At 43.2% G+C, this 18668-nt stretch overlaps 1 protein-coding gene across 11 annotated transcripts in view; it reads right to left on the bottom strand.

Annotated features, from left to right (window-relative positions):
• Window positions 1-18668, bottom strand: part of WNK1 (WNK lysine deficient protein kinase 1) — a 199295-nt gene that overhangs the window by 120949 nt on the left and 59678 nt on the right. For all 11 annotated transcript variants that reach the window (XM_040345270.1, XM_040345272.1, XM_040345273.1 and 8 more), the window contains exon 2: window positions 4055-4227. In XM_040345270.1, coding sequence (XP_040201204.1) covers window positions 4055-4227 — 173 coding nt within the window. The remainder of the gene's footprint in view (window positions 1-4054; window positions 4228-18668) is intronic.

The following is an 18668-nucleotide window of genomic DNA, read 5'->3' as shown; positions in this document are numbered from 1 at the left end:
CGGGGGGGGGGGGGAGACTACACAGATTGGGGGGGAGAAGACTACACAGACGGGGGGGAGAAGACTGCACAGACGGGGGGGGGAGACTGCACAGACGGGGGGGGGGAGACTGCACAGACGGGGGGGGGAGACTGCACAGACGGGGGGGGGAGACTGCACAGACGGGGGGGGGGGGGGAGACTGCACAGACGGGGGGGGGGGGGAGACTGCACAGACGGGGGGGGGGGGGGGAGACTGCACAGACGGGGGGGGGGGACTGCACAGAGGGGAGAAGACAGCACAGAGGGGAGAAGACAGCACAGAGGGGAGAAGACTTGCAACTCCCCTGCCTGCCCAGGTATCGGGTGAGGCATCGGAGCATTTCCCCCCGAGAAATGCTTGGTATCGGTACCGATACCGATACTAGTATCGGGACATCCCTAGCCATTACCTTTTGTACCACCCCCCCTCCCCCCTTTTAGAATGCAAGCTCTACGAGCAGGGCCCTCCTGTACCTTCTGTATTGAACTGTACTGCAATTGTTCCGTCTCCCCTCTACATTGTAAAATGCTGCGTAAACTGTTGGCGCTATATAAATCGTGTATAATAATAATGTAGCCACATTGCTTTTCCATATATAGAAAATTACAGTGGTTGCCGATCGAAAAAAGAAAAGGTCATTTTTAATAACATTCAATTACAATATGACTTGTATCGCAATTGTATACACTATTATTTTTTCTTTATTGAAAAGAAAAAAAAACACCAGTAAGGCAAAAGGCATGATGAGGCTTCACTGGAGCTTTGCCATAAAACTTCTATGGAGGCTTTGAAGATGCTTTGAAGCACCACTGAAGCTACCTGGGTTTATAATTTTTGAAGCGAAGAAAAGCAAAAGCAAATGTAAACAGGACTGTAAGATAACCATTTTATTGGCAGCGTTCAGAGTGCTTTAACAAAGCCTGTCCGACACTTTGTTTTGAAGCATAAACTAGCCGTTAATGTGTGTTGAAGCCAAAGCAAGTGTAAAGGAAACCTTTGAGTATACTTTGACTCTACAGAAACTTTACACTTACCCAGACCTGCCAGCAGAGGGAGCCTGTTGGCAACTCAGCACATGGTTAAGAGATGATGGACGAGCTGACAATGAGAAAGCTTATTGTCCCAAATTCTCAGCATTCCTTCCCAGTGTGCAGACCTCAAATGCACAAAAGCACAAGCTGAAACCCACCCACTTCCTTCCAAACTTCCTGCTGCCCCAGACTGACACCCCTAAGGAAGAAATTGGATATTGCCGCACAGAACCCCACTCAGGAATTTATTTAACGTTTCATGTGTTTTAGGCAAGGCAGAGGAATTTATGAACTTTAAGACAAAGGCAGGGGGCAAAAGTGTAAAAGCAGATTCACTAAAGATCATCTGATAATTCCTTGCAGCTTTTCACATGCACAGAGTTTGTGATTTGTGAAGATTATGTTGAGCCAACACAATTACATACAGCACAAATCTGTCCTAGATTTGAAGAGAATAATCTCATCCCCAAACAATGTAACCAGCCCGTCAGAGTGGAAATTTCCTCCGTCTGGAAACTGCTTTCAACAGCATGCAAACATCAAAAAAAGGATTAGGATGTAACACGGTCCGAAATTATTTCTACTTGGAACTGAATCCTAAACAACTGTTCAGGTGGCTTCTCTCCTGCACTAAAACTGCTTACTCCGATTTCACTGCACACTGAGAATCTCACAATGTGCACTAGAAGCTGCAGCAACTCTGATAAAACCCACCTCATTTCCCAACTGGAAGACATAAGGCATAATTTAGTTAATTCCTCCCCAGTCCCTTTCATTCACTGCATTTCAGTTCTTTTAACCATGGGGGTGCAGCAGCATGAGTGGGCACCAACTAGGGTGGGTGGTATGCATACAAAAGCATCCACCTATCAAAGCATTTTCATAGGTATATAACTACTCCCAGGAGCCAGCCCACTGCTTACATTCGGGCTAAGAGCTCTTGAGAGGAGTACTGAGGTAGGTTACTGTGATACTTCCAGGAAGTTATGTACAGCCCCCTGCCAGCCCCTCCCACTAGCCATGATCTGCTACTTTGCAGCTTGAGGCTCCAAAAGAAACATAATACAAGAATCATGCACCGGTAAACAGATTCACAGGCGACAACATTCTGTAAGCGCATATACTGTATCTTACCAATGTGTAGCATTCTCTAGAAATGGCAATTAAGAATTTCTTCTACATAGATTAGGTTCAATTCCCAATCGTTTAATGTAAAACGATATCATCAAAATCTACTTTTTTTTTACTGTCATTTCAAAACAATAGGAATCTTGAGGTACACATGAATAACTCTTCGTTTGAAGCAGGGCCCGACAAATCCCAGGTGCCAGGTCAACATGGCGACTAGAAATTGCATTCTGGCGAATGGGCTTTTGTCAGCCTATTCACTGTTGCACAATTTGTTCTTTCCAGTGGAGGATTTTCATTTCCTCTATAATATTCACCAGCACACCATCACATTTCTTCTCATTCAATCAGTTGGATGTGGATCACGTTTATGGACTTTTATACTACTTCTTTTCTTTTTTTAACTTTTTTCAAACGTCACATTTTTTTACCAATATTATCTAATCATTTATTGGCTGTCATTGTTCAACATACCAATATTTCTTAACCGTATATTGGCTGTCCTGGTTCACTGAGCGTCGTACTTCTTTGTTTATATTGCAATAATCCCAGCATGTAAACAAATAGCAGGATTTGATTAAAGTGGAGGTTCACCCGGAAATGTTAATTTTTAACATTAGATTGAGGCTCATTTTGTCAAGGAGAATCGGGTAGTTTTTTTTAAAAACTAAGCAGTACTTACCGTTTTAGAGAGCGATCTTCTCCACCGCTTCCGGGTATGGGCTGCGGGACTGGGCGTTCCTATTTGATTGACAGGCTTCCGACGGTCGCATCTATCGCGTCACGATTTTCCAAAAGTAGCCGAACGTCGGTGCGCAGGCGCCGTATAGAGCCGCACCGACGTTCGGCTACTCGTGACGCGATGTATGCGGCCGTCGGAAGCCTGTCAATCAAATAGGAACGCCCAGTCCCGAAGACCATACCTGGAAGCAGTGGAGAAGATCGCTCTCTAGATTTTTCAGGCTGCATTCACACCTAGGCGTTTTCACGCCAGACGCCTGCCGCTATTACAGCCTGCAATACGCTGGAGGGGTGATTTTACATTGTCGGCTATGGAGATGGTTCACATCTCCACGCCGAACGCCGAAACGCCTGAAGCTCAAAACAAGTCCCGGACCCTTTTTTTTTCAGGCGGCTTCGGCGTTCGGGCATAGCCGACAATGTTAAAATCACCCCTCCAGCAAAAAACAAGGCTAAAAACGCCGCAAATCGCGGGACAAAACGCCTATTTCATGTCGCCGCAATACGCCGCAAATCACCTACGCAAAGGTGTGAATGCAGCCTTAGGGTCCAGTTTTAGTAAATGACACCCAAAAATGTGTTGGTTGGACTCGCTGACCATTATTAAATCTTTACAAAAGCATAACGTAAAGTGGTTCTAAAGGCAGAAGATTTTTTACCTTAAAAGCATTTTATCGCGATCAAGAGATTTGCACGAGAGGCCCGGCTCTCCAGGGACTCACTCTCCTCATTGGAGGAGGCAGCAGTGGGCGCCATTAGCTCCCACTGCTGTCGATCACACCCAGTGAGCCAAAGAGGAGAGAGGGTGCGGAGCCAAACCACAGCTCTGTGCGTGAATGGAAACACATCAGCAGCTCAGGAGAAAGCCTGCTCAGGTGCCCCCAGAACAAACTGCTTGCTCTGGGGGCACTTGGTCAGAGGGAGGAGTCAGGAGCCCCAGCGGGGGACCCAAGAAAAAAAAAAAAAAAAGAGTATCGGGGCCGCTCTGTGCAAAACCCATTGCACGGAGCATGCAAGTTTGACTTTTTTTTTTTTTTAAGTCAAGCCCTAATATCACTTTAAACAGTTATTCATGTACAGATGATGTGGGTGTTAATGGAAGAAAGTGTAAACTGCAGAACTTGAAAACTTACGTTTTTAGTGTGCCTGAAGTCATCAGCTCAGTCACCAACACTATGCACTTCTTGCCCTTTAGCGTAGACTCCCAAGAATCATAGAAACGGACAATGTTGGGGTGCTGAAGCCCTTTGAGCATGCCGGCTTCCTCTTTGAACCTCTGGCGTTCCGACTTGGACAGTTTGCGATCCTGTAGAAAGGAAATAAGCATATGTTTATTTCACTGAAAACATCAAAATAGACGCAGCTGTGACATAATCAACGTGTTTTCCTCAATAAGCACTCACACCAGCTGAAGAGCTCCCTAAGGGCCCTTTCACATTGAGGCGTTTTTCATGCGGTACAGCGCTAAAAATATCGCTGCTATACCGCATGAGAAAATCATGCCCTGCAGGCTTCAATGAAGCGGTGCGGTAGCAGGATCGCTCCAAAAGTCCTGCTAGCCGCATCTTTGAAGCGGGGTGTTAACCGCTCCTATACCGTGCCTTCCCATTGAAATCAATGGGAAACCGTGGTAATACCGCCGCAATGCACCTCTGCAGAGGCGCATTGCGGGTGGTATTAACCCTTTTTCGGCCGCTAGCGGGGGTCAATACCACACCGCTAGCGCCCGAACATCGCGGTAAATACGACTGTATAGCGGCGCTACAAATAGCGAGGCTATACCGTCACCACGGCTCCAGTGCCCAATGTGAAAGCAGCCTTACAAGCAGATGCTGAATCCCCACATTTGATCTGCATTTGTTCCACTAGATTTTAGTTAGGGGTCTTAAAATTAGAGGGTCTGAATACAAATGCATGGCACACTTGAGATATTAGTTAAAAAATAAATAAAAAAATTAAAACCATTCATCTTCCATTTCACAATTATGTGCCACTTTGTGTCAGTCTATCAAATAAAATCCGAATAAATCACATTTACATTTTTTCTATGCAACCCTGTGCATATACATCACCAAGAAAAAGTAGCATTTCCCTTAAACTTTCCAAATATTTGGCAAACACTTCAGTCATGTTCTCATAGATGCATTGCTGTCTTTTCTCACAATCATCCCTGTCCATTACATGTTATTCTGGCTATGTTAGATGCTAGACAAAAATAGAAGCCATTATGAATTCTAATGCAAAATGACCAAGCTGCTAGTCATCACCATAAACACTGAAGAAGCACTTTCATGAAGATAAGAATTAGCAGAGAGCTTCGTTAGTGCAAGACTGAACCTGCAGAGCATTTCATAGCGACTTTTTTCTCAAGCAAAATATTTCAACTGAACTTTGACAGAAGGGGCCAAACTTACTCACGCTATTGGGTTATCTATCACATTTAAAATAAAAAAGTGGCCAGAAAGCCAAAAAGAATTACACATGAAGCAGAAAACACGACACAAGATGTTCAGTATACCACATCAAGGGCACATCTGTCCACTACTTCGAGGGAGTAATGACTCCATAAAGAGAAACATGCATGTTGATGGATAAATAAAGATTGGATCCTCCCTCCCCTGCAATCACCATTTATAACATAAAATAAGTCAAAACCAATTGAGCTCTTCCAGAAAAAAAAAAAAAAATCTGTTCAGCACTTAGGAGTTTTCACAGACATGAAGTAACAAAATAATTCTCTATGGGGGCAAAAAATGGTACAAAACAATGCTTACATAGTAATTTGCAATCTTTGCTACGTAAACGTACAGAGCCGTTCTATTCCCTTACTCTTCATTCTGGGAATAGAGAGGCGACTTGCTCCCAGGAAGAGCGGAATGCTATGCATTATATCTAACTTCTGTCAGCTGCATTTAACATGAAGACACAAGAAAACAAGGGTCCATAAACTAACTACATTCAGATCAAAATGAGAGGCAAAGTGGCTCATACTTCTAGCTTGGAGTACTGGGGTCCACATCTTGGCAAGGACACTACTACATTGAGTTTGCAATGAGTTCCCCTACAGGTATCCCAGTATCCTACAGCACTCCATACTTGATGGGTTAATTGGATACGGTCTAAATTGGCCCCAATAAGTGTGTATAAACTGACTATGGATATCCTGCCGTCCACTTCCACGCCATATGATAATTTAGAGTCACAAAGGCAAACTATCTTGTAAAAAAAAAAAAAAGCCAAGAATATTCAAAGAAAAACAGGACATGGTGCTCAGCTATGTTTAAGCATTAATTTTTAGTGCGAAACGCGTCGGCTGTTTTACTCCCGTGTTGTGTGCTGTCAATTGTAGTGCATTTTTCCTTTTTAAATAAAGACAACCATCAAGGTTTTTTGGAGTGCGGCTGTCCATATTTTCCTTTTTCCATATGGTGCCCAGAGAGCTAGACCATAGAATCAGAGCCAGATAGAAATGAACGAATGTATAAACATAATGCCCTGAACACCAGATACAGGCGGTTCCCTACTTACAAAAAGTCCCACTCCTACCGAAGTACACCCCTCCCCCCAAAAAAATGACATGTCAAATGTGGCATGTAAGGGGGCAAGGAGTGTTTAAAAAGGAAGTTCCACTTTTGGGTTGAACTCGGCTTTAATAACAAGCCTACAGTCCCTATCATGTTTGTAACCCGGGGACCGCCTGTACCAAGGAGACAATGAAAGGGACTGCACGGTTACACAATTACCCTGCTGCACAGCATATGCACAGCAGATTTTTGTGATTTTATTCAGGTGTTTCACAAGCTTTGTGCAAATGTTTAGTCACATTCCTGGGTGGGAAAGGGAAAAAGAGCAGTTCTAGAGAAGAAGAGTGCCTAAAATTACAAAAAATTGAGACGCTGTGTAAAATCTACATAAAAACAGAATGCAATGATTTGCAAACTTATAAAGTTTCAAAATAAAACATGTAAAAAGACAACAGAGACCAGCTTTACAAAACATATTCATTAAAGCAGAGCATAAAGCTGGGTACACACCAAGTTTGATTTTTTTTTCTTTCAACCTAGCACATCAAATGTTAATACGGCTATTGCCCCCCACTGAGCCATTGTGTTTTGAGGGGGACTGCCCCCTCCCCCACCAGAGCACACAGGTCTGCTGATCGGAAGCTGTTTTTTCAGCATGCTTTTTCAACAGAAAGTGGTTGGGCAAGCAGCTTCTGTTGGACAAGGGAGCTGTACACAAGGGCCGAAAGTCGGCTGGTTCCTGGCAAACTGACCGTTTCCATCCCGTATAAACCCAGTAGAGCTGCACGATTCTGGCTAAAAGGAGAATTCACAATTTTTTTTTGCTTAGAATAAAGATCACAAGTCTCACACTAACATCTTTCACATTATACAAAAAAATTGGGCTAACTTTACCATTTTTTTTATTATTATTCATTGAAGTGTATTTTTTCCTCCAAAAAATTGCATTTGAAAGACCACAGCGCAAATGAAGTGCAACATAAAATATTGCAACAACCACCATTTTATTCCCTATGGTCACTGCTAAAAAAAAAATAGATATAATGTTTAGGGGTTCCAAGTAATTTTCCAGCAAAAAAATACAGATTTTAAATTTGTAAGAAACAAGTGTCAGAAAAAGTTTTTGTTTTTAAACTGGTAAAACTTCCCTCATCTACACACAAGTTTATTCCTTTGATCCAAGAATCAAAAGTTACAATGTTTCTAGTTATCTACTAGGGCAGACAATGTTGTGAAAAACTAACCGTTTTTTTGTTTTGTTTTTTGTTTTCTTTTGAGTGAGCAGAGAACTCTCTACACTTGTTACATTAAAGAGGAAGTAAACCCTCTTAAAAGAATCCAGGAAAAAAAACACCTGCAAGAGAAAGGCATAATGAACTAGTATGCATAGCATACTAGCTCATTATGAATTACTTACCTGAGATCGATTCCCCCAAAGCAGTCCTCGATCACCTCCTCCACCGCCATCTCTCTCGGAGTGAGTTCCAGGTATCGCTGCTCTGGCGCTGTGACTGGCCGGAGCAGCGATGACGTCACTTCCGCACATGCACGCGAGTCGCTAGTGACGGCACGATCGCCTTCACTAACTGCACGCTAAATGCGCCTGCGCTGTTGCACGCCGTAGACATCGGTGCCCCTTTTTTTTACTTTGCTTGGACCTATAGGTAAGCCTTAATCTAGGCTTACATTCAGGTTAAAGTTGTCTGTAAGGGTTTACAACCACTTTAATGAATCAGGAAATTCTGAGATTGTAAGGGGGGTTGAATCTAGATCACGATTTTTTTTATGCTAAATCTTGCAGCTCTAGTACCCAGCATGAGCCAGAATCTTGGGTAGAACTTATGCAACTTTTTTTTTTTCGTTTCTTAGTTTTGCCCCCCAAAACATGTACTTTTTTTGGGGGGGGGGGGGGGCTAAAAGCGACAACGCTCTAAAGTGAATGATCATATGTGGAAACACACTTCAAATCACTCAGGCGTGAATGGGAGGCTAAGGTATTAGGCACATACTTCTCCAAACTTCGGGCTCCAAAAGGTCATCCCCACCTGTAATTTTATAGACAGATTGTCAGGATTTATACAGTTCCATCTGTAAACATTAGCCTGCTGACTTCATGCTGCTAAAGAACTGAAGCCAGAAAGCAACTGCTGGGACTTTCTTCAACAACTGGAGGGTCACAGGATGCTCACAGCTGAATATTTGCCTGTCCACGAACTGGACACGAGGCCTGTGTTTACACAGGATTAGATAGACGTGTTGAATGGCAGAGTAGCTATTTCTGACTGAGAATATCAGCCCAGTCCAAGCAGCTCTGTCATTACTATAAGCTGATATTCAACCACCTAACCAGTAACACGTGGTTTAAGACAGCTTATTCCTGCCTGTTACTGTATTTAAAAACAACACCACAGTCCCAAACCGGCTGGTCCTGTACAAAAAAAAAAAAGCAGCCGAGCACACTGCACCACAAATAACTGGCTCAGACAATGTCAAAATTGAGAGAAGACTGGTTTATTACAATAAAACAATGGCATTCACATAATACAAACGATCCTCACCCGTGGACTCCACCTGGTTTTCTAGGGGTTCAGTACAAAAGGACACCAATTATCAAAATGCATCAAACTTAGGATATTTAAAGTCTATAAACAAAAAAAGCATGCTAGCTCAATAATATATGTAAAAGCAAATGCTATTTAGTTTAGGACAGAGTAGGTAATGGTTAACACCTTCCCAACAGTACACACATAACTGGCCTTACGGAAGTGGGGCCACATATATGGATATCTGCCAGTGTGCTGGGAGCGTGCTGTGGGGGTGTGCTCCCAGCACTGAGACCGGACTTTTACCGGTAGCCCCGGGGTCCCATACTAACTATAAGGACCCAGTATTGCTGTGATAGCCTCTGATTATCCATCACAGTGATCGCTCACTGTGCAGGCCAGCCCTGTGTTTTCTATCTCTCTAAATGGAGAAAGTACATAAATGGAAAAAGGCAAACAAAAGTGTTTAGAAAGAAACATTAAAGACAAAATGGCTACATCAGGTTCTGATCTAGGTCAGTGCCAGGGTTAGTGTTTGAGTTAAGATACACAGGTCATGTCAGTAGATCTTGGGCAGAATTAAAAAAAAATGTAAATTAGTATCAGTGGGGTAGATTCACGTAGTATTTACGGCGGCGTATCTCCTGATATACACCACCGTAATTTCAAATCTGCGCTGGCGTATCGTTACGCCGATTCTCCAAGGCAGATACGGCGAAAAAATAGGCTTCGTCCGCCGACGTAACTAGAATGCGGCGGCGTATAATTGTGTGCATTCTTACATTGGCCGCAAGGGCGCTTCCGTTGTTTTCGGCGTAGAGTATGCAAATTACCTAGTTACGCCGATTCACAAACGTACGTGCGCCCGGCGGTATTTTTTTACATAGTTTGCGTAAGGCTTTTTCGGCGTAACGTTGTTCCTGCTTCTATGAGGCGCATGCAATGTTAAGTATGGACGTCGTTCCCGCTTCGATTTTTGAATTTTTTACGTCGTTCGCGAATAGGGCTGGACGTAATTTACGTTCACTTCGAAACCAATACGTCGTTGCGCCGTACTTGGGAGCAATGCACACTGGGATATGTACACGGACGGCGCCGTCCGTACAAAACGTCAATCACGTCAGGTCATCATAGATTAACATAAAACACGCCCCCCCCTTCCACATTTGAATTACGCGCGCTTACGCCGGCCCCGTTTACGATACGCCGCCGCAACTTACGGAGCAAGTGCTTTGTGAATACTGCACTTGCTCCTGTAAGTTGCGTCGGCGTAGCGTGAATACGATGCGCCGCCGTAACTATGCGCGCCCCTACCTGAATCTACCCCAGTGTGTTTTAGATTAAATACAAAAAAAAAAAAAGAAAAGGAAAATGTACACCATTGTTTCTGGTCTGTACTACGGGTACTAACAACAACATACACATGTGGTATTACTGCAACCGTCAGGAGCAGTATTTATTTTGGGATGTTCTTTGGTGGAAGGTCATGGTAGTAGCAAGAAATATACTGCTAAGCTTTTTAAAAAACAATTATTTTTTTTTACTATTTTGGGTTGATTTAAAAAATAGAAAACCCCTGATATGTACGGCTTTACTAACACGTTTTCAAAGTTTTGAAAATGTGTTCAGGCATTAACATTTGTTTTACGCTCAGTCACTATGGGGTTAATATCTCTAGAATGTTTTTATTTCACAGCCTGCGTCTTTTCTTGACAGAGAAAATGGAGTACTGTCCATGATACTTTTTTATTTGCACCCACATACAATTTTTCAGGACAAGCTTTCAGGGTATGTCCCCTTCTTCAAGGTCCAGGCAGTACTGAAAAAAAGTCCTTCTGTTTCAGTCTCAGAGACAGAAAATAGGGAGAGAGATCTCTCCAAAGAGAGAAAATACTAGACCACAACAAGTTTACCCATTGGAAGATTTTGCATCACTTCCTGATCTGATGACAACTCAACAAAATTTGCTTTCTGGTCACTTTCTGAACCAAAGACAATGGTCACCAGGGTAAGATGGGGGGAAAAAAAAGCTTGACAGAGGTTTTCATTCTTTCCCTGCTTCATTCAGAGTTAAAGTTGAAGACATTATCTGTGTGTGGCTTTACAATTAGATTAGGGGTGTCAAACTGGCAGCCCTCCAGCTGTTGTGGAACTACAAGTCCCATGAAGTATCTGCCTGTGGAAGTCATACTTGTAACTGTCAGCCCTGCAATGGGATTTGTAGTTCAACAGCTGGAGGGCCACCAGGTTGGCATTAGATTTTACCAGTGATACTTTCACTGCAATTTTGACAAAGTAATATCTGGGTGCGCCCAAGCATTTGATGTACACAAAGTGTATATATATCCTTTGTGGCTGAAAAAAAGAAATACATTTTTGTGTCAGGAGTTCAGCTTTAAATTCCGTTACATGGATCAAAGCAGGGACAAATTTAAGTCCACATCCTGGTGCCATTTACCTTATTAGGACGCACAAGCAGATGACGCTATTGTAGAAGGAAGGAGTTTTAATATATAGTATAGTACCTCTAAAAAAAGGGCAACTAACCCAGACATTCAAGTTTGGCTGAAAAGAAGATACTCTTACTATACGCAGAAGGAAATGCAGTGAAATTATGTGTCATGCTCACCGATGTCCGCTAGCAACTGGTAGTACAATATGCCCTCCAAAACATAGTACAAAGTTTCCCGCAGAGTGGCATACCCGTAGTAGCTATACTGTAAAAACTACAGTTATAGCATACTAGGGCTGGGGAAAAAATCTATTTGAATCGAGTTGGGAGGTCAAATCAATTCAGATTTTGACCAAATCGATGCCCGCCCCCCCATAGGACCGGCGCTTCGCGGACTAGGCTGAAGCCGCGGACTAGGCCTAGTCTGCGGCCTCGCCTAAATCCTGGGAAAAGGCCGCGAGGATTGCAGCGGACTAGGCCAAAGCCTTGCCTAAAAACTCCTGCCTGCAGCTCCATAGGACCGGCGCGGTGTCCATCAGAAAAAAAAAAATAGATTTGAATTGTGAATCGAGTTAAAAAAAAAAAAAAAGATATTTTGGGGGGCCATAATCGGCCAGCTCTATCGCATACAGTGTGAATGCCTTCCTAAATAAATCACATCCATTGTTGCTTGTACTATCCCTGTCGTTCCCTAATTTACCCCCTAATCCCTTTATGTTTTTGCTGACCTCTGAGGTAGACAACTACAGTAAAATCAAACTATACAGAGAAATGATAAAACTTAGAAGATCTACACTCCAATATGCAAGATAAAAAAAAAAAAAAAAAAAAAGCAGACAACGCTGAATTCTCACGATTCCTTTTACAGTGTATAGCTTGGGCCAGCAGGAGGATAGAGCTCCTCTAACAGGCCAGTGGACTAAAGCCAAGGCACGTGTATAATACAGCTCTGCCGGACATCCTGAGTTACACAAACCTGCAGAAGAAGCGAGAAGCACAAATACATCAGAGAAAGTGATTGTTTATTACACATATATGACCAATTTATGCACAGCACGGCATATCTCGTATCGAATGTTAGTGATTTTACCCCTTGCCTACCAAGGGTACGCCAGGGGATGGAGCTGCTGCAGCTGGTTATTTTAAACTAGTGTGGAATTTCCAGCCTGTCTGGCAGGCTTGACTGCAAAAGTCTCTGCACCATGCGAGACAGTGGAGTAGATTTACTAAAACTGGTGCAGCTATGTATGGTAGCCAATTCGTTTCGAACTTCAGCTTGTTCAATTAAGCTTTGGCAATAAAACCTGGAACCAACTGGTTTCTATGCAGCGCTGCTCCAGATTTTGCACTTTACAGTTTTAGTAAATAACCCTGTGGGTCTCACTGTAACGGCTGTCCATCCATGTCTCTTATTGAGTTATTGTCCGACTTGTCCATAATAAGAAAAGGAGAGGGAGGAAGATGAGGAAGCAGAATATGAATCCCCAGACAGAGCTCCACTCAGAAAGATAAGCAATCGCCTGCCATCTCTAAGCTGAAAGAAACCTTCTGGTGGGCAAGGTATTGTCTTGTTTAAACCTGGAACCAGGTTAATTTGGTTGTTCTGCAGGCTGGTAAGGAGGCTTGGTTTTTCCCTGGGCATTCCCCAGGTTTTGTTGTCATCTGTGTTAGCCTTCCTATGCCACTTACTGCGATTGCCAGCAATAGATTGGGGGCGGTGGACACGTTTTTGTTTCACGTGGCAGGTCGGCTCCCCTGCGCGAGAGCCTGTAGCTGTACGTCGGCTCTCTACGCGGCTACTAGGGGGGCGCGCGCCCCCCGCTCGTCCTCAGTGCCAGGCGAGCGCGATCGCTGCCGGGCACCCACGATTGCTTGTTACAGAGCGAGGATCGGGAGCTGTGTGTGTAAACACACAGCTCCCGGTCCTGTCAGGGGAGAAATGCTGATCCTCTGTTCATACAATGTATGAACAGCGATCAGTCATTTCCCCTAGTCAGTCCCACCCCCCCTTACAGTTAGAACACATCCAGGGAACATACTTAACCCCTTCCCCGCCCCCTAGTGTTAACCCCTTCCCTGCCAGTGGCATTTTTATAGTAATCCAATGCATTTTTATAGCACTGATCGCTATAAAAATGCCAATGGTCCCAAAAATGTGTCAGAAGTGTCCGCCATAATGTCGCAGTCCTAAAAAATAAAAATAAAAACGCTGATCGCCGCCATTACTAGTAAAAAAAAAATATATATATATATATATATATATATATATATATATATATATATATATATATATATATATATATTTTTTTTTTTTTTAATAAACATGCCATACAACTACCCCCTATTTTGTAAGCGCTATAACTTTTGCGCAAACCAAACGTTTATTGCGATTTTTTTTACGAAAAATATGTAGAAGAATACGTATCGGCCTAAACTGAGGAAAAAAAATAGTTTTTTTATATATATTTTTGGGGGATATTTATTATAGCAAAAAGTTAAAAATATAATTTTTTTTCAAAATTGACGCTCTAGTTTTGTTTATAGCGCAAAATCTAAAAACCACAGAGGTGATCAAATACCACCAAAAGAAATCTCTATTTGTGGGGAAAAAAGGACACCAATTTTGTTTGGGAGCCACGTCGCACGACCGCGCAATTGCAAAAAGTGCTCTGGTCTTTGACCAGCAATATGGTCCGGGGGTTAAGTGGTTAATGGTGTGAACTGGCCCTTAGGACATGTTGCTAAACCTGCCTTAAAACACCCACAGACCAGATTTATCGGAGAATGCATTAAGTATGTCAAGGGAAATGGGATGCTATGTGCTTGTTATACTCATATAAAAAATAAATAAATAAAAAACCCTGAGTATGTAAAAGCAATAACTGTTCCAAATCTCCAATGCACTAGAGTAAACAGCCCTGCCAGATTAGCTGACAGTAATGTATAGGACAGGCCAGCATAAAAGCACAAAACACTCAGCTCAATAATGGATGCAAATTCCTGGACAATACAATGCCATGGTAACCCCATCACTTGATTTTGCAGTTTCCACGCTCAGAGGCAGGCAGACAATCGCCTGTTTACAGGAGCACAGAACACACAAAATCGCAAGCTGTGGACCAGAGGCCAACCAGGAACATTCTGGGACACGATCACCACCACAAAAAAATAAAAACCACATTCAAAACAAGCAGTCTTACACCACAAAAAGAAAATGGACTTCATTCCCAAGTACATTTCAGCACATCTAAACTCCCAAGGAAAAACAAGCAAGTACCACCTCTCACTTATTGCCTGCTGCTCCATGGTAGTTTTTTTTCTTGAGACCTATTGTGCATATTTTCTATCTGAGAAAGAGGAGGTCCACAAAAAGATTATGGAATTTTTTGGACCAAGGAGACCATGATACAATAATATGCAAGAAAATTAAAGCCCAATTCCAACCCTTCTCTTAAAATCACAGTGGTTCATATGACGAACAGGGACTTTCCTCCTCCTGCTCCTCAGTATCAGCTGTAGGTGGCGCTAAAAGCTGCGGATGGACAGGTTTTCTCAGCTTCTTCTTCCTGATCAATATCAGCGGGGGTGGCTCTCAATGCTGTAAAGAGGCTATGTCTGCTATCAGAAAACTCAAGGGCAGGTCTACATGATAACATACTCCCCCAGGGGTGTGTCCATGACACTTTGGGCCCACAGGGATTTGTTTAAATGAGGCTGAGCGTTATTCAACCAGGCAGGTGTTTTCTTCTTAAACACAAGACATTTTAATTTTTGAAAACTTACCAAAGCTGGCTTTAAGTTTTAGGCCTCATTCACACTACGGGCCGTTCGGGTCCGTCTGTCGGCGGACCTGAACGGCCACTCCATGCATTCCTATGGAGCGTCGGATGTCAGCGGAGACATGTCCGCTGACATCCGACCCGATCCGCTAAAAACAGACATATGGGGGGGCCACATCCCCATCCGTCCATTCGGATCGGATCGGGTAAGATCTGATGAAAATGGACATGCTGTCTGTTTTCATCAGATCGCTCCATAGGACACAGCGGTGCCCGACAAGCCCCTCCCCGCTCAGTGAGCAGAGAGGAGCTCGTCATCCGTCGGCTCAGCGGAGATCTGCAGACTGATCTCCCGCTGAGCCGACGGGAGCAGGCGGACTCCGTAGCGACGGAGTCCGCCAAGTGTGAATGAGGCCTTAAAGAACTAAATTGTGTGCAGAAAAAAAAGGGCAGGCAGATAGAAAAGGATCAGTCACCACTATTGCCTCGTCTTCACGTAGCCAATCTTTCCCTATAACAGACTTGGTGCTCAGGCACACTGCAGCTCAACGGAGCTCAAAGAAGCGTCTCCTACAGGAATCCGAGCTCTTTTTCTGCCTAGATACGCCCCTCCATTTTAGCCAAGGTGTCCATGCACACTAGGGCTTTTTAAGGCACACCACACCAAACACCCATTTTTGAGAAGAGCTAGTTCCCAAAATAGCTCAAAGCCTAAAAACTGAACTGCATATTCCAGATGAGGTCTTACTAATGATTTGTACAGGGGCAAAATTATCTCTCTTTCTCTGGAGTCCATACCTCTCTTCATACAAGAAAGGACTTTGCTCGCTTTGGAAACCGCAGCTTGGCGTTGCATGCCATTATTGAGCTTATGATCTACCAAAACCCCCAGATCCTTCTCCACCATTGATTCCCCCAGTTGTACTCCCCCTAGTATGTATGATGCATATTCTTGGCTCCCAAGTGCATGACTTTAAATTTATCAACATTAAACCTTATTTTCCACTTAGTTGCCCAATTAGTGCATTGAGGTCAGCTTGTAAATTGGAGGCATCCTGTAAGGATGTCATTTCACTGCATAGCTTGGTGTTATCTGCAGAGACCCTATACCATTTATAAAGATATTAAAAAGTAAAGGGTCCCAGCACTGAACCTTGGGGTACACCACTGATACCCTCAGACCATTCAGAGCAAGTCATTAACCGCGACTCTCTGAATTCTGTCTTTTAGACAATTTTTGATCCATTTACAAATTGATCTTTCCAAGCCTGTAGACTTTACTTACACATGAGGGGAACTGTGTCAAATGCTTGGATTCATTGTATCCACCACGGTCAGCTTTACATTGACTTACTACATTCCCTCTTTCCCCCAGGTGCTGGCTCATACTAACCAATGCAAAAATGGACTGTTTGTACACTTATACGTTGTAAAAGGTCCGTTTCCTTTTTTTTTTTAGGTTTTAAACATGACAAAAATAGGAACTTGTACCACTTTAAAAAAACAGACACAGATGAACATTCTTTTTAATCTGTTTGACCATAGGAATGCATCACTGTAGCTTTTTCATCTGTTGACTGATAGATGAAAACAGACAGAATGCCCACGTGAAAGGGCCCTACACAAAAAAAAAAAAAAATTGTAATGAATGGGCTTTTCCCTTAGAAAAAAAAAAACACATTCACTGATAAAAGGATGTGCAAGAATACATTTTCCATCGTGCTCCTACAAATTTTCTTGTCGCTATTCGAACTGAACTTTGATTTGACCCCAAAAACTAAGAAAATGAAAAACAAACGTTTTTTAAAAATAAAAAAAAATTTAATTCTACGAGTGTGTGCCCGAGCTTTATGCAACACTTTATTGCTGCAATTACTACAGAAAAGCAGAGGTAACCAAAGGACATCTCAGGCTGAGAAACAAGCAATCATGAATAGGGAGTGAGAGAGTGCCGATTTGTCTGTTGGCTTGCAATGTTCTCATCCTACAAGAATTCCGCAGCTTAGGAAAGAAAATTGTGCCGAAGAATAGAATTACTGAAGATCCCAACAAAGGAACGAGAGAGAGTGTAGAAGGAAATCATGGGTGAAATTTGGCTGCAAACAAATAGAACTCACCCAAAAGAGTCTAATAATAAATTCTTCAATACAAATTTTATAAAAAAGACAACATATTATCTGTGTTTTTGACAGGAAAAAGTAAATGGTACTGAACTAAGACCCCTTTCACACTGGGTCGGTTTGCTGGCGCTCTAACGCAAAAAAATAGCGCCTGCAAAGCGACCTGAAAACAGCCGCTGCTGTCTCTCCAGTGTGAAATGGAGGGTTGCGCTCGCAGTACAGTAAAAAAAAGTCCTGCTAGCAGCATCTTTGGAGCGGTGAAGGAGCGGTGTGTATACCGCTCCTCCACCCTTCCTGCCCATTGAAATCAATGGGCACCGCAGCTATACCGTCAGCAAAGCGCCTCTGCAGACCCTTTCTCGGCCGCTAGCGGGGGTAAAAGCCCCCCCACTAGCGGCCGAATAGCACCACGAAATTGACGGTAAATCGTCGCTAAAAATATCGGCGCTCTACCACAGACGCCGCCCCTGTTTGAAAGGGGCCTTAGGGTAAATGGAGACAAGCAAATCACTTCTTTGTGCCCACTGACCACCTATACATAAAATTAAAAAAAATGTTGGTTTACAACACTGCCTAATATTATTATACCTACCCTTCTGTTTCAATAAGTGCTTTACACTCGTTCAGTGAAGGACTTTTAAGTTGCCTTCTTCCCACCTCATAATTTGTCTGGTTATAGAATACAATTTTAGTTGAAAGCAATCCTTTCATCAAAGCAGTGAAAATATGAAAATTTTAATTTTGCACCCAGGGTGCCATGACTACAGTAACCTGTTTGGCAAGGGAAAGCCCCTGGGTCCATTCACACAAGCCAGCCCTTTATAACGCAGCAGCTGGTGTACAGTGTGGTCCAGTGGGAATCGCCACTCTATACTGCAGCGTTCCTTTTTTATGTACTCTTTTTTAGCACACCGTGCCCGCACACTATAAACAGTTACTGGAAAAAGGAATTTGATTTGCCAGGAGCCTACATATCCAAGTACATCACGTGATCTGGCCTGCAATGACTACATTAAAAACACATACTAGATATGGCTATCAAACTATTTCCCCTAAAGTTTCTACGTTTTCTCTGAAGCTCCCACTTTGCAAAGTCTCTTTGGACTTCTAAGGCATGCAGCTTCCGTCTTCGCTCCTCATTCATCATATCACCAGTCATCCAGGGAGAAGTTCCAACACAAGGAAGCAAAGCTCTGTCTCTACCAAGTTGCCAGCTGAAAACGTCCAGTATGGGGGAATATAGCAGCGGCAGAGAGACCAAAGACAATACTGGTGACTACTAGCCTTTGGTCCTATGCTTGCCTTTTTCCTGGAACACAGCTTCTACAG

This window comes from Rana temporaria, chromosome 3 (genome assembly GCF_905171775.1).
Source record: "Rana temporaria chromosome 3, aRanTem1.1, whole genome shotgun sequence".
Classification (NCBI taxonomy): Eukaryota; Metazoa; Chordata; class Amphibia; order Anura; family Ranidae; genus Rana; species Rana temporaria.
The sequence above is the reverse complement of the archived record's forward strand: the minus strand, read 5'-3'. Positions and strand labels throughout refer to the sequence as shown.